The 20,544-nt window shown below is 50.3% G+C and overlaps 1 protein-coding gene and 1 pseudogene across 1 annotated transcript; both read left to right on the forward strand.

The window, feature by feature from the left end:
• Positions 1-970: 970 nt before the first annotated feature.
• Positions 971-3,245, forward strand: LOC146764148 (uncharacterized; annotated as a pseudogene).
• A 1,972-nt stretch (positions 3,246-5,217) lies between these two features.
• Positions 5,218-6,623, forward strand: LOC144247604 (olfactory receptor 14A16-like). The gene has a single exon (XM_085565591.1). The coding sequence runs from the start codon at positions 5,254-5,256 to the stop codon at positions 6,184-6,186; it is 933 nt and encodes a 310-aa protein (XP_085421717.1). The 5' UTR covers positions 5,218-5,253; the 3' UTR covers positions 6,187-6,623.
• Positions 6,624-20,544: the final 13,921 nt, after the last annotated feature.

Genomic DNA, 20,544 nt, shown 5'->3' on the forward strand with positions numbered 1-20,544 from the left:
TAGAAGGATCACTTTTGAAACACACTGACAATGAAATTTTATATTCATATCTGTCATGCATGAAAACAATTTTAGAAAATAGAGAACACAAATATTTTGTTACACATGTCAGGGCACACTCATCACTCCCAGAGTTCTTAGCAGAGGGAAATACTCAAGCAAACAAACTCACAATGATAATATCTCAGACATTGCCGGATATTTTTGAGCAGGCAAAATTGAGCCATGCATTTTTCCATCAAAATGCACAGGCATTGATGGAATCCTTTCGCCTCTCCAAAAGTCAGGCGAGGAAGATCATCAATGCTTGTCCAGACTGTCAGCTTGTGCAGCCTCCTGCGTCTACAGGAGCTGTCAATCCAAGGGGATTGCAGAGTCTTCAGCTCTGGCAGGCTGATGTCACAAAATACCCATCCTTTGGGAGGCTCAAAAATATCCATGTCTCAGTTGACACATTTTCAGGGGCAATTTTTGCATCATTACATACAGGGGAAACCGCAGAACATGCCTGCAGACACTTTTTGCAAGCTTTTGCATCACTCGGGGTGCCACAAGAAATAAAAACAAATAATGGTCCAACTTATACAAATAAAGTACTTAACAAATTTTTAAAAAAATAAGAAGTAAAACACATTTTTAGTATTCCTTATTCTCCCTCAAGTCAAGCAATCATTGAAAGAACACATCACACCCTGAAATCCCTTTTAGATAAACAGAAAAGGGGAGAGGCAAGCTCAACACCTTATATGCAGCTAAACAAAGCTCTATATGTATTAAATTTTTTAAATAGTTCTTTCTCAAAGCCCACACCACCAATTGTTAGGCATTTTACAAACAGTACACAAGCAAAGTTAAGAGAAAATCCTTTAGTTTTAATCAGAAATCCAGAATCAGGACAAATTAAAAGTCCATTTACATTAATAACTTAGGGCAAGGGTTTCGCTTGTGTTTCCACAGAGCGAGGACCGAAATGGGTGTCAGCGAGGCACGTGAAACCTTTTCAAATACAAAAGCAGGTAAATGCAGACCCGAGGAGCAAAGAAGAGAACACGCAGACAGAGGCAGACAAAGACGCTGCAAACGTCTCGTCAGACAACAATTAATTATTCAGAGACTTAGGGTTTTTCGAGGAAATTAAGTGTCATTTGAATATTGCTGCATTGCAGGGTTTTTCACAAAGGTTGGGGACATAGACATAGAGTTTAGACAAGTAGTATTCATGTGTCTCATTCTCTTGTCCGTTACTTTAGACAATGAGACAGACTTTCCCATGAAACAACCAAGGGAAAATGTGTGGGAAACTTTGGCAAAGGCAGCGGGTCTAAACAATATTTGTCTAACTCATTCAAAGCCAGGGAAACCATTTTCAACATGTTTGGTAAGTGTGCCAGTGAAGGAGTAGCCAATTCCAAAAAATATCCCTCTAAAGGTTTTAAAAACCTTTTCAGATCCTATAGAAGGGTGGCATGTTTAGACACCATACCTTCCTGTGGCTCACCTAGAACCTCCAGAGCTAGATATTTTTAGGTCAACAAAAATGAAATATTACATCAAATTTAATCCAGTGGGAGTGGCAAAGACAGATAATCATACAATAGATGTCACTCCAAATCAATCTTTTTATAAAAATGCATCATCTTGGTGCAATTACACCAAGGTGACAAGCAAAGCATCCCTTCAACACCCAGTCACTTTACCGAAGGGAGTGTTTTTGATTTGCAGAGACAAAGTTTAGCCTACTATCCCTACAAAAATCAAGGGCAGTCCATACAACATTAGGGAACTCTCATTAATTGCACCTGATTTAAAAACTTTAAAGGAGCAGACATGCAAAGAAAAAAGATCCCTTAATCAATATAGTCCAAATTGTGATGATGATGTTTATACCTAAGACAAGGCTCGGAGAATTGCAGTTGCAATCTTCTCGCCCCAAACAGCATCGGGGGTGGCCTTGACACAATTAGACCACATAGCTTGCTGGCTGAGCAAACACAGTCGTGCCATTTCGTCTGCACTGAGTGACATGTTAACAGACATCAGCAGTGCAAGACAGGCAGTGCTTCAAAACAGAGCGGCAATTCATTATTTGCTACTGTCACATGGGCACAGATGTAAAGAATTTAAGGAGATGTGCTGCATGAACTTGTCAGATCATTCAAAATCCATTCATGAAAATATAAAACAAATAAAAAATAATATCACCAAGCTGAAAAAAGTAACAGGGTCCTAGTGGGATAATTTCTTTAACCTTTTTGATCTCTCACCAATGTGGAAAGAAATTTTAAAAGTAATATCATATATTCTTATAAGGCTTATAGTTCTTCTGCTTGTCATGCCATGCATTTTCATGTGTATTCGAAGGGCCTTGAACAAAGTGGCAAAGCAAATATTTTTAGTTCAAACAGGGAGGGGAGATGTGGGAACTCAAAATGCCTCTCAGACATTTTTAGAGGTTCCAAGCCGTAGTCAGACGCAGTCTGGACCCCAGCAGGCAGCTGGATTTAGCTGTGATTTCGAGTTTGAACCATGGAATGAATTACCAACTTTGAAGGTAGAACAAGCAGTCACAAAGTGCTAAATAGTATAGTAAATATAGTCACAAAATAGAGAGAAATATTTTTTAGTAGTGTACAGGGGGGTTTTAGTACATATACAGGGGGGTTTTTACTTTGTACATAGGGGTCAGAAGTTCTAAGATGGAAGAAAGTGGGCTAAACCCATCCTTCTTCTTTCTTCTTCCTTACCTCCATGTTCTTGATAATGTTGGCACTCATAGATTAGTTTAGAATAGAAAAACACTTAGTAACATAAATAATAAGTATTGAAGAATAATTATAAACATGTTATACGTAATATATCTTATAAAAGATAGCAACAGCCCTAGGCGGAGAGAGAAGAGAAGAAGACACCAGTCAAGGCGTCAAGAGTATGTGCCTCTCTACCTGGGCCACTGACCAAAGAGCCGCAGCCTGAAAACTTAATCTGTTAGATAACTAGCAATAAAACATCTTGAGACCAAACAAGAAGAAACTGTGGAGTTTTCCTTTGAAAACACGGGTTAAAGAAGAAGCTCTACCACCACACGAGAACCCCAGCCAAACCCAAAGTTCCCACACAGCAGGGCTGGGGCACTGCCTGCAGCCAGCCCGGGCACAGCACAGAGGCACAGAGAGCTTCAATCAGTCAGGGCTGGGAAGGGGCTGAGAAGTGCCTGGGGCAGAATCACTGCCAGCCCTTGGCACAGGAACCTCTGGCTGCAGGACAATGCAGCTGCAGCTCCTGGAGAGATCTCCTAAAGCTGGAACATGCCAATGCCCACAGCCCCTGTGAGTGCATTCTCTGCTCATCTCCTGTGCAGAGCAGCCAGGGGTGCCCAGGGCTGTCCTGCAGAGCAGGGTCCTGCAGCCCAGGGCGCTGTGCTGGGCCAGGGACTCTGCTGCCTGCCAGGGACAGCTCTCAGCCGGCCCTGGAGCTGCTCCCAGTGCTGGCCAGGAGCTGTGGGGGGAAGGAGCCACCCTGAGCAGGGCAGGTGCTGCTGCTGAGAGGGGCTGGCTGGGGCAGGGCTGCTCCCAGCTCCAGACCAGCCTGGGCACAGCTCCGAAGGGCACTTCCCAAACAAGGTAAGCCTGGGATTGCTGTAAAGGTCAGGAGCTTTCCTGAGAGTGTTTTCAATTTCCTGCTTGGAGCAGGATGACAATGTTGGGGTGGTGACAAAAAAATTTTTGCTTTTTATACATTTTTCATATACTCGTAGTTCTGTAAATTACTATTTTAGGATTATAAAACTATAATCCTTACTAAACTCCATTAAACTCTTAATTAGCTTTATCAAACTACTATGATGTTCTTATATAACTCTAATCTTTGCTGACACTAGTATGTTTCCTACCTTTCTCTTAGATTTTAGTACAATAAACTGACTGTCAAAATATATTCCTGAAATACTGCATAGTCTTATTATCAGGAAGAGGGCCTACAAGAAGCATATTTTGGTTTTGACCAGAATGTGAACAGTCATAACTAAAACTGGGGCAAAGAAATCCTTGGACCTACTGCAATGTGTTGAGGCAGGGGTGTGTAACTGGGGCAACTGAATCTCCTGCTGGACGTTCCTGTTAAATATCCTAATTAATCAACCTTTATGAATTGTTGAAATCAGGGTCTGGGTGTGCCCCATCCCCACTGGGACACCTGGAAGATTCCAAGAAAGGTCTGGTTTTTACTTTACTGTTTTAACACTGTTGCAAGGGGATTTTTTTCTCTTTTGATTATAGACAATAGGGGGATGAGAGAAGCAGAACAGAAATTGTAGTCCCAAAATCACAGAACATTCTAAGTTGAAAGGGACACACGGGATCATCAAAGGAATGTTTGAACATTTACAGAGACTCCAGAACTGTGACTTTGGCTGGTCAGTGTCTCTGCTGGGAGCCTCCCAAAGGGCCTTCAGCCACTCCTCAGCCCTGGGCAGCAGCAGCATCACCTCTGCAGGGCCCAGCAGGGCTCTCCTGAGCTGCCCTTGCCCAGCTGCACACAGAGCCTGCCCCAGCCAGGGCCCTGCACACAGGCAGGTTTCTGTAGGGCCGGGCCCAGGGCACACAGGGTGGGATGGGCTCTGTGAGCGCTGGCAGGGACAAGGCACCTCTCAGGAGGGGATGTCCAGGCCCAGGGAGATGCTCAGGGAAGCAGAGGGGGCTGAACAGAGCAGTGCTGGGGGAACAAACCCATCCAACCCCTCACCTTCCCTCAGCCACAGGGAATCCTTTGCCTCTCACATCTCTCAGTGGCAAATTCTGAGTGCAGCAGGAATGCTGGGGATTTCTGACCTCAGAGTGCCAGCAATGATGTGTGGGTAAGAAAATAATGGCAAAAATTCTTTCCTGCTCTCCATGTCCTTTAGAAGTGTGAGTGCAGATGGTACCGAGCCTTTCTGCAGTAGGAGTGATTCCCCTGACAAATCTTGAATATCCAGCCTAGTCCCTCTGCCACATGGCCACAAACCCAGGGCAGTGGGGCAGGGATGGTTCCTCGAGAGGCCCCCCATACAGGCCTGTCTGCTCCTGGCACACTCAGCCAGCACAACTGGAGCTCAGGCAGGGACCTGGGTGAAGGTTTTCCCAGAGCAGGAACAAGGGTGGGTGAGTCCCAGCAGGACAGTCTGCAGGGAATGGCCCAGGTTTGGCTCCAAGCAGCCTCTCCTGACTTGTCCCTGTCCTTTCTCCATGAACAGGTGCCCATGTGCAGCCACAGCAAATGTCCAACAGCAGCTCCATCAGCCACTTCCTCCTGCTGGCACTGGCAGACACGCGGCAGCTGCAGCTCCTGCACTTCTGCCTCTTCCTGGGCATCTCCCTGGCTGCCCTCCTGGGCAACGGCCTCATCATCAGCGCCGTAGCCTGCGGCCACCACCTGCACACGCCCATGTGCTTCTTCCTGCTCAACCTGGCCCTCAGCGACCTGGGCTCCATCTGCACCACTGTCCCCAAAGCCATGCACAATTCCCTCTGGAACACCACCACCATCTCCTACAACGGATGTGCTGCTCAAGTCTTTCTGATATTCTTCTTCCTTGGATCAGAGTATTTCCTCCTGACCATCATGTGCTACGCCCGCTACGTGTCCATCTGCAAACCCCTGCACTACGGGACCCTCCTGGGCAGCAGAGCTTGTGCCCACATGGCAGCAGCTGCCTGGGCCAGTGCCTTTCTCAATGCTCTGCTGCACACGGCCAATACATTTTCCCTATTCCTGTGCCATGGCAATGCCCTGGGCCAGTTCTTCTGTGATATCCCACAGATCCTCAAGCTCTTCTGCTCCAATTCCCACCTCAAGGAACTTGGGCTCATTGCTGTTACTGCATGTTTGCTTTTCGGATGTTTTGTGTTCAGTGTTTTCTCCTATGTGCAGATCTTCAGGGCTGTGCTGAGGATCCCCTCTGAGCAGGGACGGCACAAAGCCTTTTCCACCTGCCTCCCTCACCTGGCCGTGGTCTCTCTGTTCCTCAGCACTGGCATATTTGCTCACCTGAAGCCCCCCTCCATCTCTTCCCCATCTCTGGATCTGTCCCTGTCAGTTCTGTACTCGGTGGTGCCTCCAGTCCTGAACCCCCTCATCTACAGCCTGAGGAACCAGGAGCTCAAGGCTGCAGTGAGGAGACTGGTGACTGGATGCTTTCAGGAACATTAAACTGCTGTCCAATTTCTGCCATCACTTGTAATAAAAGCAATCTTTGATAATTTTTTATGGTTTGGTTATGGATTGTTTTACCCTTTGTTTTACTTTTTTCATATTGTCCACAATAAATGTCATTGTTTGTGCCATTTTTAATTTTTAGTAGTTTTCAAGGAACTAGAGGATCTTCCAGGAAAGATTTCTGCAAAGATGTCATTTTGTTGCCTTCTCTGGAGCTGCAGCAGCAATGTCTGTGTGCAGAGCTGGGGCAGATCAGTGCTGGCACAGCAGCTCTGCTCCTGCTGGCCACACCATTCCTGATCCAGGCCAGGAGCCATTGGCCTTCTTGGCCACCTGGGCACACTGCTGGCTCATGTCCAGCCTGCTGTCCATCAGTCCCTGCAGGTCCCTTTCTGCCTGGCTGCTGTCCAGCCCCTCTGTCCCCAGCCTGTAGCACTGCAGGGGTTGTTGTGGCCAAAGTGCAGGACTCGGCACTTGGACTTGTTAAACCTCACCTTGTTGGATTTGGGCCCTGGATCCAGCCTGTCCAGGGCCCTGTGTAGAGCCTACCTACCCTCCAGCAGATCAATACTCGCAGCAAACTTGGTGTCACCTTGATTCCATGAGGCCCAGAGTGTCCCAATGGTGTCCATGATTCCATGAGGCCTCCCAGTGTCACAATGTCCCTTTGGTTCCATGGGACCCCTTGATGTCACAAAGTCCCTTGGATCCTTGGGCCTCACAGTGTCACCAGGATAAAATCCCAGTTCTCTCAGCCGCTTCTCACAGGACTTGTGCTGCAGACCCCTCACCAGCCTTGCTGCCCTTCTCTGGACACATTCCAGCCTGTTGGGGGGTGCCGCGGGAGACAAGACTCATGATATCATGATCATCAAGTCTCAGTTTATTGTGACAGATTACACAGTTTATATATGTTCGTTAATTAGCTCATACATATTGCAAAAGCCGAGCTCATGATTGGTTGCTATGTGACTTGTGCTACTATCTTGCTCTACTGTCCTTGTAGTTAGTACTTCTTTGTTCCTCTTTATCTTTTATACATACCAAGCAGTTTCAATCATCCTGATTTCTGCACACCACCTGCTTTCAGGGTCATGGAGACCTTACAGCAGTCACGTAGCCCTTCATACTTTGACTAATTTTACAGTTTCATGTCCCTTGCTATTTAACTATTCTTCTGCCAAGCTCTCTACACCAGCCCTCCAGGTCCTTCCAAAACTGGGGGCCCAGAACTGGACACAGCACTCGAGGTGCTGCCCAACCAGTGCCAAACACAGGGGAAGAATCAGTGCCCTGCTCCTGCTGGCCACACCATTCCTGATCCATAGGAGTGCCAGGGTATGAAAGACGGAAATGTGGCGAGGGGGTGGGGACAAAAGAGTGATTGAATGTCAGTCACCAAGAGTCTTGATTCTCATATATGTTTAGACTGCATTAGAAGGTGCTGGGGATCAATATCAATTGGACATTGATTATATCAATCGATAAACAAGAAAAGAAAGCAGGACAAAACCATTATCACTTCATTGTTTTCAATGTACATTATCTTTGAATACACTTCTGAAATCTGTCTTATTAGCCACAGAAGAGTTGACAACTTCAATTATTCCCAGGTGATTTTCTTGTTTGGGCGTTTTAAACAAATGTATATGAGCTTTCCCCTTTGAAATCCTGAACTGAAGAGCTCAAGAAAGAAGAGGACTCTGGAGCAGTAAAATCCGTCAGCTACCTCCAAGGGGCTGAGGATCCATCCCCATCAGAGCAGCAATGAGCAGAAATGGACACAGCTCTGTGGCTGCCCCAGCTCTGCGATGGGCCCTGGGCCTGGAGCAGGAGCAGCTCTGGAGGGCCCCAGGGCCGGGGCTCTTGTGCTGGCCTGGGCAGATGGGATGGCAGGAGGGGCTGCAGAGCTCTCAGCACCTCAGGCAGAGGGGAGCAGGGCAGCCAGGGAGCTCCTTTGGCCTTGGCCAAGCCCCTTCCCCCATGGTGGGGCTGAGTCCTGGCTGAGCTGCAGCTGCTGCTGTGCCCTTGGCAGGGGCTGAGGCCGTGGGGCAGTGCCCAGAGCAGCCTGGGCTGAGCAGAGCTGTGGGGCCAGAGCCGGCTGGGCTGTGCTGGGGAGAGGCCCTTGGTGCTGCCCAGAGCTCAGGGCAGCTGGCAGAGCTGGCAGGGAGCTGGGCTGGGCTGGGAGAGCCTGGCACAGAAACCATCAGTGTCCATCTCAGCCTGGCTGAGCGGGCAGGGGCAGGACTCAGCCCAGGCCTTGTGGGGCAGGGCCAGCGCCTGGGCAGGCATTGAAAACAGGCAAGAGCCCAAGAGAGGAGGCTGCTCTGTGCCCTGGGGGCACGGACAGAGCAGGGAGGGGCCCAGGACATTTGTCAGCGCCAGCCTCTGTCTGTGCCAGCCCTGGGCAGCCCTGGCTGCTGAGCCCAGCTCTGCCCTGGGCTGAGTTTGGCTGTGGCCCAGCTCCATCCTCCTGCAGGGCTCAGGACCTGTTCCCGGCCATGGCCAGCCCTGGCCGCCTCTCTGCTGGCCCCGAGGCCGGCAGAGCCCGGGCAGGGCTGTCTGTGCAGCCCCACAGGTGCCACGGGCTCGGCAGGAGCTGGCAGAGGCTGCCCAGCAGGGAGGCCATGGGGCACAGAGCCCCAAGGCTGCCCAGGGCCCCACGGCACAGGGGCCGTTCCCAGCCCCAATGCTCCTGTCCTGGGCTGGGCTGCACAGGGGCTGTGGCACCATGGCTGGGCCAGCACAGGGCCACAGAGGGGCCACGCAGCCGCTGCCGGGGCTGGCAGCAAGGCCGGGCACAGACAAGGAATTGCTGAGCATGGCCTGCGCTGGCCAGGGCTGCCTGTGCCCAAGGCAGAGCTCAGCTGCCCTTGGGGGCTGCAGGAACACTCAGGAGCCCAAAGAGCCCCCATGGCTCTGCTGGAGACCAAGGCTGGAGCAGGGAAATGCAGGGATGCTGTGCCATGGGGAGAGCATGGAATTCCAGCACACACCTCAGCTCTCTGATGGTCCCGGCACCATGCTGGGTCCTGTTCCAGACTGGAGCAGAGCAGATGTTGATGACACAGGAGCCCTGCGGGGCTGGCAGGGACCTGCAGCTTGCAAGGTGCTCTGCTCTCCCTCAGCTCCTCTCTGAGAGATCCAGTCCCAGCTCGGCACCTCAGGGCACAGGTGGCATTGCCTGGTAATGGGCACACAGCTGATGTTGATGTCTGCCTGGAAAGGGGCACCAGTTTTAATACCTTCCTGTTTCCTAATATACAGACATGTTTTTATTATCCAGGTTACTTGAGTACTTTTAAGAAATGGCAACGTTTTCCCTCTAGGAACAGTAATTTCCTGGAAGTGTACTGATGGCAGGAGGAGAAATACTGATCTTCGCATCTACTTGAGTCACCAAGATTCAGTTTATTCTTTCCTGTCCCTCTTCCTTCAGTTTCCACTTCTCCTTTTAAAAATGGCCTTGTCTAAGAACATCTCTTCACTAGAGCAGCTGCATCTATGTCCTTCCTGTTACTCCCAGATTTATTCCTCCAGATGCTTTCTGGTCATTCAAGTGCCTCTCCACTGACTGGTCTCATGCTTTGAGCTTCAGGGACTTCTCAAATTTTTCTGAAGTTAAAATAAATATATAATTATTCAATGCCTTACTTATATTTATACCTATTACATAATTACATTTTCTTATGTCTTTGTCTAAAACTGTTCCTGTATGAAAATCCCTTGGGGATGGGGGACATGTCAAATGCTGCTGGGACATCACAGAGAGCTGAGGGGAGAGCTGTGATGGTTATTAAATTGTTCAAATGTGGAACTTGTGTTTGTTGGCAAGAAACCTTTCTGTGCTTCTGAGTGCCACCAGTCCCTGAGCCCAAAGGACACAAACCTGATGAGTTGTGGTTTCCACTGCAGGAGCACTTGGACCTTGGCTCTGCACAGGAGAGCTCTTCATCCGCTTTCCCTCTTTTCCTCCCTCTGGGCATGGAGGGAGTTCCTGCCTTCAGCCTGTGACTCGTGTGTGCAAAGAGCAAATCTGTGCAGAATCGGGGCAGGAAGGGTTTGGGGGACCTTGGGATCTGTGCTGGGCACAGAAGGTGTTTTCCATTGCTCTGAGACTGTCTGCTGTGCACAGTGGATTTAATAGCCAGCAGAGGAATGACTTTTGCATTTGATGGAGCTGTGCCTTCCCTTGGCTTTGCTGGCTGGCAATAAATGAACATCCCTCTGTGTCTGGGGCAGCTCCTTCTCCAAGGAAAGCAGGTGGGAGTTGGAGCCCAGGAGCTGAAACCTGAAGGTGCAGCCTGGGCTGGAGGGAGCTCAGATTTGCACAAGGCTGCTCTGAGTGCCAGGGCTTGGATGGGGGAAATGGTGGGGTGGGGGTAGGGACAGAGTCTGATGGATTGTCAGCCACAAAGGGTCTTGATTTTCATATCTATTCCAACTGCATAAGGAGGTGCTTGCATTCAGTGTCAATTGGAGATTGCACTTATCAATGAATTAACAGGAAAAAATATCTAAAGAGAAGCTAAGAAATCTTTTCTCATGGTCTTTGTAAATATAGTGTATTCACTTTAAATAGGCTCCTGAAATCTGTCTAATCAACCACAAAAGATTTGGAAACTTTAATTATTCCCAGAGGCTTGGCTTAGTTCAAATATTCTGAATGTTAATGAGTCCTGAGGCACTGAATTCCTGAACTGAAGAGCTGAAGGCTGAATAAGCCTCTGGAGCAGTAAAATTCAGCAGCAGCCTCCAAGTTGCTGAGGATGTCAGCAGCCCCCACTGAGGCCATCCCTGCCCAGAGACCCTGGGGGAATGGGCAGACAAGGAGAGCGTCCCTGGGGCTGGGGCAGCAGAACTCAGAGGCACCAGCAGCTCCAGGTGGGAAATGGAGTGTGGGATGGGGCTGTGAAAGCCCTGCCTGGGCTGTGCCAAGCAGGACACACAAGCCTTGACCCCCATGCACTAAAAAACTCTCTCAAGGAGACATTTGAAAGGAATGACAATAATCTGTATCCTCTGAGTTGGATGCACTGAAGCAATACTATCAAGAGTTTCTCAGGAGCTCTAAGCAACAAAACAGCCTTTACTGGGAAATTTAGAAAATCAGTGAAACTTTGGCAAACGTTTTAATACGGCATTCAATCAACAAAAAAAACTTCTCAAAGCATTATGATGGCCCATTCAACTTCACAAACTCTGAGCCTGTTCAATTTTAAGTTAATCAATATTTGCAAGAGTACAGAAATAGAAGAGGTAGATACAGAAACAGAGAAAAAATAAGATACAGAGAAGCACACACTCAGCTACCAACTCCTGGATTCCAGTGGTGTTCAGATGGAAATTCCAAGAGCAGGTAGGGTCAAGATGTGTGCTTGCCTTGTGGTCAGCCTTAAATAACCCTTGGTGTTCCTGGGCCCTTCCCCCAGGTGGGACTTGGGGTCATTTGGTCACTCAGGAGCTGGGCTGGGGCTCCAGAGGTGGCTGTGGAACATTGCCTGTGCTGTGCCAGGGACTGGCAGACACTGCTGGGCTGGGATAGAGGCTCTGGGGGGATTGGGGTTCCAGGGCAGGGCAGTGCTGGGGTTCCAGGGCAGGGCAAGGCTGATCCCGTCCCTTCCTCCCCTACACATGAAATGTTTCCAGCCAACAATCTCCTCCAGTCTGTCACAACAGTCAACATTGGAGGTGAAATACCAATATGGCCATTGGCACCTGCAGGAGAAGGACAGTTCTATTCCATAGGAAGGAAAGCACAGAGCCCCACTGTTTGGAAGGCAGGTGAGAGTCTCATTAGGCCAAGGCCAGGCAGACTTGTCAGGAGTGGCAGATTTTGTCTGGTGGCAATCTTTGGAGATAGGGAATTTTGGAGACAATCTCAATTTTGGCCATGAGCACCTGGAGAAGCAGGACAGTTCTTTCCCAAAGGAAGGAAAGCTTGGATCCTTCCCCCGTATTTTGGAAGCAGATAAGCAGTGACCCTTACCAAATGACTGCCTGCCAGATTTGTCCTGCCAATATGTCCATGGGAACAATCCCTGGATATAAGGAAATGGAGGTGAAACCCCAGTTCTGGCCATGTGTGCCTAGAGAAGAAGGAGAGTTCTTTTCCATAGGAAGAAAAGCCCCGAACCCCAGTGCTTCAATAGCAGATGAGAAGAGACCCTGCAGGTGCCAAGCTGTCAGGCAGCCCCTGGAGGCCAAACCAGCCAGACCTGTTCCATGTTTCCTTGGTTCCTTGGGACCCCACAGTGTCCCAGGGGTCTCCGTGGTTCCCCAGGCCCCACAATGACACGGAACTCCTCTGTTCCATGAGGCCACAATGTCACAATGGACCTTTGGACCCTGGGGTTTGCGATGTCACAATGGTCTCCTTTGGCTCCACAGTATCACAATGGAACACTGATGACACGAGGCCCTGCAGTGTCACAATGGACCTTTGGTTCCCTGCAGCCCTGCAGTGCCACAAAGGCCTCTTGGTTTCACGAGGCCCCACAGTGTCACAATGGTCCCCTTGGTTCTGTGGGGACCTCCAGGTTCACAATGGTCTCACTGGTGCCATGAGACCTCACAGAATTGTAGCATAATATCCCCATCATGGTGATAATTAGCATTGACTCCGTGATTCCAGAAGGCTGATCAATTGCTTTATTATACTATACTATACTATACTATACTATACTATACTATACTATACTTATTCAGAAAAACTCATCGTGCTTACAGACAGTCCGATGCACTCAGACCAGTTTGGTCATTGAATGCAAACAACAGCACCACTGGCCATTTAAGAAATCACCTTTTGGCAAACAAATCTCCATAACACATTCCACATGTTCGCAACAGCAGGTGCAGCAAGTAAAGATAAGAATTGTTTCTCATTCTTTTCTCTGATCTTCTCACAGCCTTCCCCAAGATGATGCCTGGGAAAGTTGTGCCTGCAGCTCTGTGGCCAGAGAGTTGCAGCCACATCGCAGTTTCACAATGATTTGCTTATTCCAGGGGGCCTCATAGTGTCCCAATGGTTTCAATGATCCCATGAGTCTCCTCAGTGTCACCATGGTCTCCTTGGTTCCATGGTGCCCCACAGTGTCACAATGGCCCCTTGGTTCCATGAGGCTGTGAAGTCTCTTAATGGTGTCTCCATGATTCCATGAGGCCTTCCAATGTCACAATGGACCTTTGGCTCCCTTGGGTCTCACCATGTCACAATGGTCCCTTGGTCCCATGACACCCCAAAGAGTCATAATGGTCTCCACGGTTCCCTGAGGCCCTGTGGTGTCACAATGGACCCTTGGTTTGATGGAGCCTCTCAGTGTCACAATGATCCTGACATTCCCTGGAGTCACACAGTGTCACTACAGTCCTCTTGGTTCCATGAGGCCCAGAAATGTCACAGTGCTCTCCAGGATTCCATGAAACCCCACAGTGTCACAATGGTCCCTTGGTCTCAGGGCCCTGCAGTGTGGAGAGTGTGGGAAGGGCTTCAGTTGCAGCTCTGCCTTTGTCACCCACTGGCCCATCCACACCGGGGAGAGGCCCTACGAGTGTCCCCGGTGTGGGAAGAGCTTCTCAGACCGCTCATTCTTTGCCTGGCACCAACGGAGGCACCAGTAAGGGAAGCCCTACGAGAACCCCACCTGCAGGAAGAGCTTCGTGTGCTGCTCCAGCTCCATCCCCATCAGAGGACCACCCTGGTCAGAGCCCTGGTGACCACATTCTCTGTGATACACAGATGGAAGTGGCTGGTGTTCCTTTTATTTTTGCTCCAGTTATCTTTTATCTTCCTCCATTCAAAACACAGAAAATTGTGGTAAAAATCAGCAAATTCATCAAAGTCATCTAAAGCCTCACATTTTACTTGTGTTTTGGGGAGTCTTGGATTACAGGAGATATCTGTGAGGAAATGGGTGTGTTGAGCGTATTTGGTTTAGTTGTCTTTATTTCTTGGCACTCCAAAGGTGAGAGGGACAGATCTGTCAGCTCAAAACAACTCAGTGCCACTAAAAACTACTGAATCCCACCCCAAAACTACTTGCTTCCACTGCATCTCAGGGTGAAATTAGGTTGCAAGGAGATTGGGCAAAGTGGGATGCAAATCAGAATGGGCATTGGGTGGGGCGGGATGGGTGGGATGGGGTTTGGGAGGTGTGAAATGGGGGAAGTACAGCCTGGGAAGAGGTCTTGATGTCCAGAATGGGTGGGATGAGTTGGGGTTGGCATTGGGGAGGTGGGGTGGGGTCTGGAATAGACAGCCAAAGTTTGGGGATGATTAAGATAGGGGGAACCCGTTACTGAGTGAGTTTTTGAATAGTCTACATTCATGAAGAGATGCTGGGGTATCTCACATTCCTGAAGCAGTTTTGGGGCACTCCAAAACTCTTGGGGGGTTTCCTGAAAGCAGTTCCATGGAGCCCCATGGCCAGGGGTGGTTGCCACAGGCATAAGCTCAGTGCTGTGCCAGAGTCCATTGCCTCGGTGCTGAGAGCAGAGAAATTATGAATGGCCCCAGACATCTCCAGTGTGTTTGTGTGGAGGCCTGTGAGCTTACTGGGGAGAGGGCAACAGCAATGCCCTGGAGAGATGCACCTTAGGCTCTGGGCATTCCTCACAGCTCAGGGTGAGGACAGAAGCTTCCCCCATGGTACTCTGCAGCACTGTGTTAATTTGTCCCAGATCTGTCCTCCAAATTGGCCTGTTGGCCTTTCCTAACCTTTTTACCCTCATATGTTCATGTTCTAGCAAGTTCTCCCTTCCCTGTCTTCTCATTGCTTTATGTCCCTGCCTATCCACCCTGGCATTCCCTATTAGTCCCTTTTCCTGTGTACCACCCCTAAACCCTGACATCCCTGATGCTCTCCTCAACCCCCTCTGTTCCTGTATTTATACCCTAAACCCTCCTTTGTCTTTAACCCCCAGACCCCTTGACCGCCAGATAAACCCTCGCTGGAGCTCCATGCCTGGGCCCTCCCGTGTCCTCACTGCTGAGCAGCTCCGTGTGTGTGTGTGTTTGTGTGTGTGTGTGTGTGCTGGGCTCCCATGGCTCCTACCCGTGAGCACAAAACACTCCCAGGGAAAGTTGTGCCCGCCACCACCACAGACTGACAGTGTCCCTTGGGACCAAGAGGCCTTTGTGACACTGTGGGAGCAAGGAGAGCATTGCTGCCCTGCCAGACATCATGGAACCAAGGATCCACTGTGACACTGCAGGGCCTTGGGGGGCCACGGTGACATTGTGACACTGCAGGGCCCAAGGATCCAAGAAACTTTGTGACACCAAGGGGTCCCATGGAACTAAAGGGACATTGTGACACTGGGAGGCATCATGGAATCATGGAGACCATTGGGACACTCTGGGGCCTCATGGAACCCTGGGGACACCAAGTTGTCTGGGAGTGTTGATCTGCTGGAGGGTAGAAGGGCTCAGCACAGGGCCCTGGACAGGCTGGATCCAGGGCCCAAATCCAACAAGGTGAGGTTTAACAAGTCCAAGTGCCGGGTCCTGCACTTTGGCCACAACAACCCCTGCAGTGCTACAGGCTGGGGAGACAGGGGCTGGACAGCAGCCAGGCAGAAAGGGACCTGCAGGGACTGATGGACAGCAGACTGGACATGAGCCAGCAGTGTGCCCAGGTGACCAAGAAGGCCAATGGCTCCTGGCCTGGATCAGGAATGGTGTGGCCAGCAGAAGCAGAGCTGCTGTGCCAGCACTGATCTGCCCCAGCTCTGCACACAGACAATGCTGCTGCAGCTCCAGAGAAGTCAACAAAAGCACATCTCTGCATAAAACTCTGCTGAGAGATCCTTTAGTTCCTTTAAAGCCACTGAGAGCGCAGCCCCTCATTGACACAGTCTGTGGGCACAAGGAAGGTGGAAAGAAGCAAAATGAGAAATGGCATATGGAATGGCTTTCCTTTGTGGACAAGATTAAGAAATAAAACAAAGAAAAAGAACCTCCAAAATGAAACCTATAAGAAGCATCACAGATTACTTTTATTACAGGTTATTTGCAGAAATTGGTCAGCAGTTTAATGTTCCTGAAACCTTCCTCTCATCAGTCTCCATAGTGCAGCCTTGAGCTCCTGGTTCCTCAGGCTGTAGATGAGGGGGTTCAGGGCTAGAGGCATCACTGAGTACAGAACTGACAGGGCCAGATCCAGGGATGGGGAGGACATCGAGGGGGGCTTGAGATTGCCAAACGCTGCAGTGCTGAGGAACAGAGAGACCACAGCCAGGTGAGGGAGGCAGGTGGAAAAGGCTTTGTGCTGTCCCTGCTCAGAGGGGATCCTCAGCACAGCCCTGAAGATCTGCACATAGGAGAAAACAATGAACACAAAACATCCAAGTCCTACACACACACTAACAGCAAGAAACCCAAGTTCCCTGAGGGAGGATTTGGAGCAGGAGAGCTTGAGGATCTGGGGGATTTCACAGAATAACTGGCCCAGGACATTGCCATGGCACAGGGGCAGGGAAAATGTATTGGCTGTGTGCAGCAGTGAATAGAGAAAGGCACTGGCCCAGGCAGCTGCTGCCATGTGGGCACAAGCTCTGCTGCCCAGGAGGGTCCCGTAGTGCAGGGGTTTGCAGATGGACATGAAGCGGTCGTAGCACATGATGGTCAGGAGGAAATACTCTGCTGAGATGAAGAACATGAAGAACAAGACCTGAGCAGCACATTCTGTGTAGGAGATGGTGCTGGTGTCCCAGAGGGAATTGTGTATGGCTTTGGGGACAGTGGTGCAGATGGAGCCCAGGTCGCTGAGGGCCAGGTTGAGCAGGAAGAAGAACATGGCCGTGTGCAGGTGGTGGCCACAGGCTACGGCGCTGATGATGAGGCTGTTGCCCAGGAGGGCAGCCAGGGAGATGCCCAGGAAGAGGCAGAAGTGCAGGAGCTGCAGCTGCTGCGTGTCTGCCAGTGCCAGCAGGAGGAAGTGGCTGATGGAGCTGCTGTTGGACATTTGCTGTGGCTGCACATGGGCACCTGTTCATGGAGAAAGGACAGGGACAAGTCAGGAGAGGCTGCTTGGAGCCAAACCTGGGCCATTCCCTGCAGGCTGTACTGCTGGGACTCACCCACCCTTGTTTCTGCTCTGGGAAAACCTTCACCCAGGTCCCTGCCTGATCTCCAGTTGTGCTGGCTGAGTGTGCCAGGAGCAGGCAGGGCTGTGTGTGGGGGCACTCAAGGAGCCATCCCTGCCCTGCTGCCCTGGGTTTGTGGCCATGTGGCAGAGGGACAAGGCTGGATATTCAAGATTTGTCAGGGGAATCACTCCTACTGCAGAAGGGTTTGGTAACATCTGCACTACCATGTCTGGAGGACATGGAGAGCAGGGAAAATATGTAGGGAATGTTTTTCCTACCCACACACCATTGCTGGCTCTCTGAGGTCAGAAATCCCCAATATTCCTGCTGCACTCAGAGTTTGGCACTGAGAGATGTGAGAGGCAAAGGATTCCCTGTGGCTGAGGGAAGGTGACGGGCTGGATGTGCTTGTTACCCCAGCACTGCTCTGCTCAGCCCCCTCTGCTTCCCTGAGCATCTCCCTGGGCCTGGACATCCCCTCCTGAGAGATGCCTTGTCCCTGCCAGCGCTCACAGAGCCCATCCCACCCTGTGTGCCCTGGGCCCGGCCCTACAGAAACCTGCCTGTGTGCAGGGCCCTGGCTGGGGCAGGCTCTGTGTGCAGCTGGGCAAGGGCAGCTCAGGAGAGCCCTGCTGGGCCCTGCAGAGGTGATGCTGCTGCTGCCCAGGGCTGAGGAGTGGCTGAAGGCCCTTTGGGAGGCTCCCAGCAGAGACACTGACCAGCCAAAGTCACAGTTCTGGAGTGTCTGTAAATGTTCAAACATTCCTTTGATGATCTTGTGTGTCCCTTTCAACCCAGAATGTTCTGTCATTCTGGGATTACAATTCCTGTTCTGCTTCTCTCAACCCCCTGTTGTCTATAATTAAAGGAAAAAAAAAAGCCCTTGCAGTAGTGTTAGAACAGTAAAGTAAAAACCAGATCTTTATTGGAAGCTTCCAGGTGTCTCAGTGGGAATGGGGCACACCCAGACCCTGATTTCAACAATTCATAAAGGTTGATTAATTAGGATATTTAACAGGAACATCCAGTAGGAGATTCAGTTGCCCCAGTTACACACCCCTGGCTCAACCCGTTGGAGTAAGTCCAAGGGGCTCTTTGCCACACTTTACTTGTAACTATTCACATTGTGTGTATTCTTCTTGCAGATCCTATTCCTGATAATAAGACTATACAGTATTTCAGGAATGTGTTTAGACAGTCAGCTTATTGTTCTTAAATCTTAGAGATAGGTAGGAAACATACTAGAGTCAGTTAAGTATTACAATTATATAAGTATATAATAGTAATTTAATAAAGGTAATTAATTGTTTAATAGAGTAAAAAAAGGAATATAGATTTAAAACTATATAATAGCAATTTACAGAGCTACAGATAATTGAAAAATATATGAAAACCAAAATATTTTTATCACCACCCCAACATTCCCATCCGGCTCTAAGCAGGAAATTGAAAACACTCTCAGGAAAGCTCCTGACCTTTACAGCAATCCCAGGCTTACCTTCTTTGGGAAGTGTCCTCCGGAGCTGTGCCCAGGCTGGTCTGGAGCTGGGAGCAGCCCTGCCCCAGCCAGCCCCTCTCAGCAGCAGCACCTGCCCTGCTCAGGGTGGCTCCTTCCCCCCACAGCTCCTGGCCAGCGCTGGGAGCAGCTCCAGGGCCGGCTGAGAGCTGTCCCTGGCAGGCAGCAGAGTCCCTGGCCCAGCACAGCGCCCTGGGCTGCAGGACCCTGCTCTGCAGGACAGCCCTGGGCACCCCTGGCTGCTCTGCACAGGAGATGAGCAGAGAATGCACTCACAGGGGCTGTGGGCATTGGCATGTTCCAGCTTTAGGAGATCTCTCCAGGAGCTGCAGCTGCATTGTCCTTCAGCCAGAGGTTCCTGTGCCAAGGGCTGGCAGTGATTCTGCCCCAGGCACTTCTCAGCCCCTTCCCAGCCCTGACTGATTGAAGCTCTCTGTGCCTCTGTGCTGTGCCCGCGCTGGCTGCAGGCAGTGCCCCAGCCCTGCTGGGCTGGGAGAAGAGCTGCTCAGCAAGAGAAATGTGCTTTTGAAGCTCTGCTTGGTTACCAGGATCTCCCTCTGTGCCAGGAGCCCGGCCCAGTTCAGCAGCACAGACACAGCACAAGGACTTTAATGACCCTCTGGGGCTTTGTGCTCAGCCCTGAACATCAGGCCCTGAGCGGGAGCTGCAGAAACCTCTTCAGAACTCCAAGTCAGAATCCAACTCCAAAGTTTCTCTGACTTTTAATGGGTCCCACTGAGGGACACAACTGAGAAAGTGTCCCCAGGCAGAGCAGAGAAGTGGAGGCACTGATGCCAGGTGGGGACAAAGAGAAGCCAAGTCTTGGTGCCCTGGGGCACAGCAGGGTCTGTGCCACCAAGGGCTGTGAGGAGACACCTTGTCCTGAGGCCCTGGGGCCTCCTGGCACAGCCCCAGCCAGGCTGGGCACTGTCAGCCCCTTGTCCTGCCCTCAGCATCCCCCCCTAGCCCACATCCCAGTGGCCTCAAGGATCTGCTGGAAGGAGTCCCTGGGGAGCCTTGGTCAGGAATGGCCCTGGGGGCTCCTTCATGCTCCCAGGGACTGCAGGATTTTCAAAGGACTTTGGCTTTGGATTTTGCCTTGGAGTCTCTGAGAGCTTTGTGCAATCATGGCCTCCAATTATCTGCTTTAATTAGTCCCTGGAGAGGCTTTGTCAGGAACAACACTCATTGGGACTCATGAATGCTTCAAGGTACTTTAGTTCTTTTAAGGTACTTGGTGTTTCCCTTTTGGTAGGGCTCTGTGACAGGTTTGTGCAATGATGCCCCCAATTATCTGCTTTAATGAGTTCCTTGAGAGCTTTTTGCTGCCACTCAGTGGGGCTCATTAATACTTCGAGAAAGTCAAGGTTTTTAAAGTACTTTGGATTCTCCTTTCCACACTGAATGTATCTGAGAGGTTTTTGTGCCATTTTGAGTCTCTGAGAGGTTTTTGTGCCATCCTGGCCTCCAGTTCTCTCCTCCAAGGAGTCCATGAGGAGCCTTTGTTGGGGATGGACCTCAGTGGGTCCCATTAATGCCTTGAGACACAATTGGGTGTTTCCTCTTGACTTTGCCTTTGGCAAAGTTTTGTGCAATATCCTCTCAGGCCCTGAAGTTCCAGGGCTCAGCTCCAAATGCACCACGGAGCTCATTAGGATCATCAAGTCCTGACAAACCATGGCTCTGCCTTGATTTCCCTCTTGTCTGGGGCAGTTCATCAGGAAGTTTCTGTAGTGGTTTTGGTTTGC

The sequence above is a fragment of the Lonchura striata genome, chromosome 36, assembly GCF_050655825.1.
Source record: "Lonchura striata isolate lonStrDom1 chromosome 36, ASM5065582v1, whole genome shotgun sequence".
Classification (NCBI taxonomy): domain Eukaryota; kingdom Metazoa; phylum Chordata; class Aves; order Passeriformes; family Estrildidae; genus Lonchura; species Lonchura striata.

Excerpts from the sequence above, each read along its gene's own strand:
- LOC144247604 (XM_085565591.1), top strand. The coding sequence starts at position 5,254 with ATGTCCAACAGCAGCTCCATCAGCCACTTCCTCCTGCTGGCACTGGCA.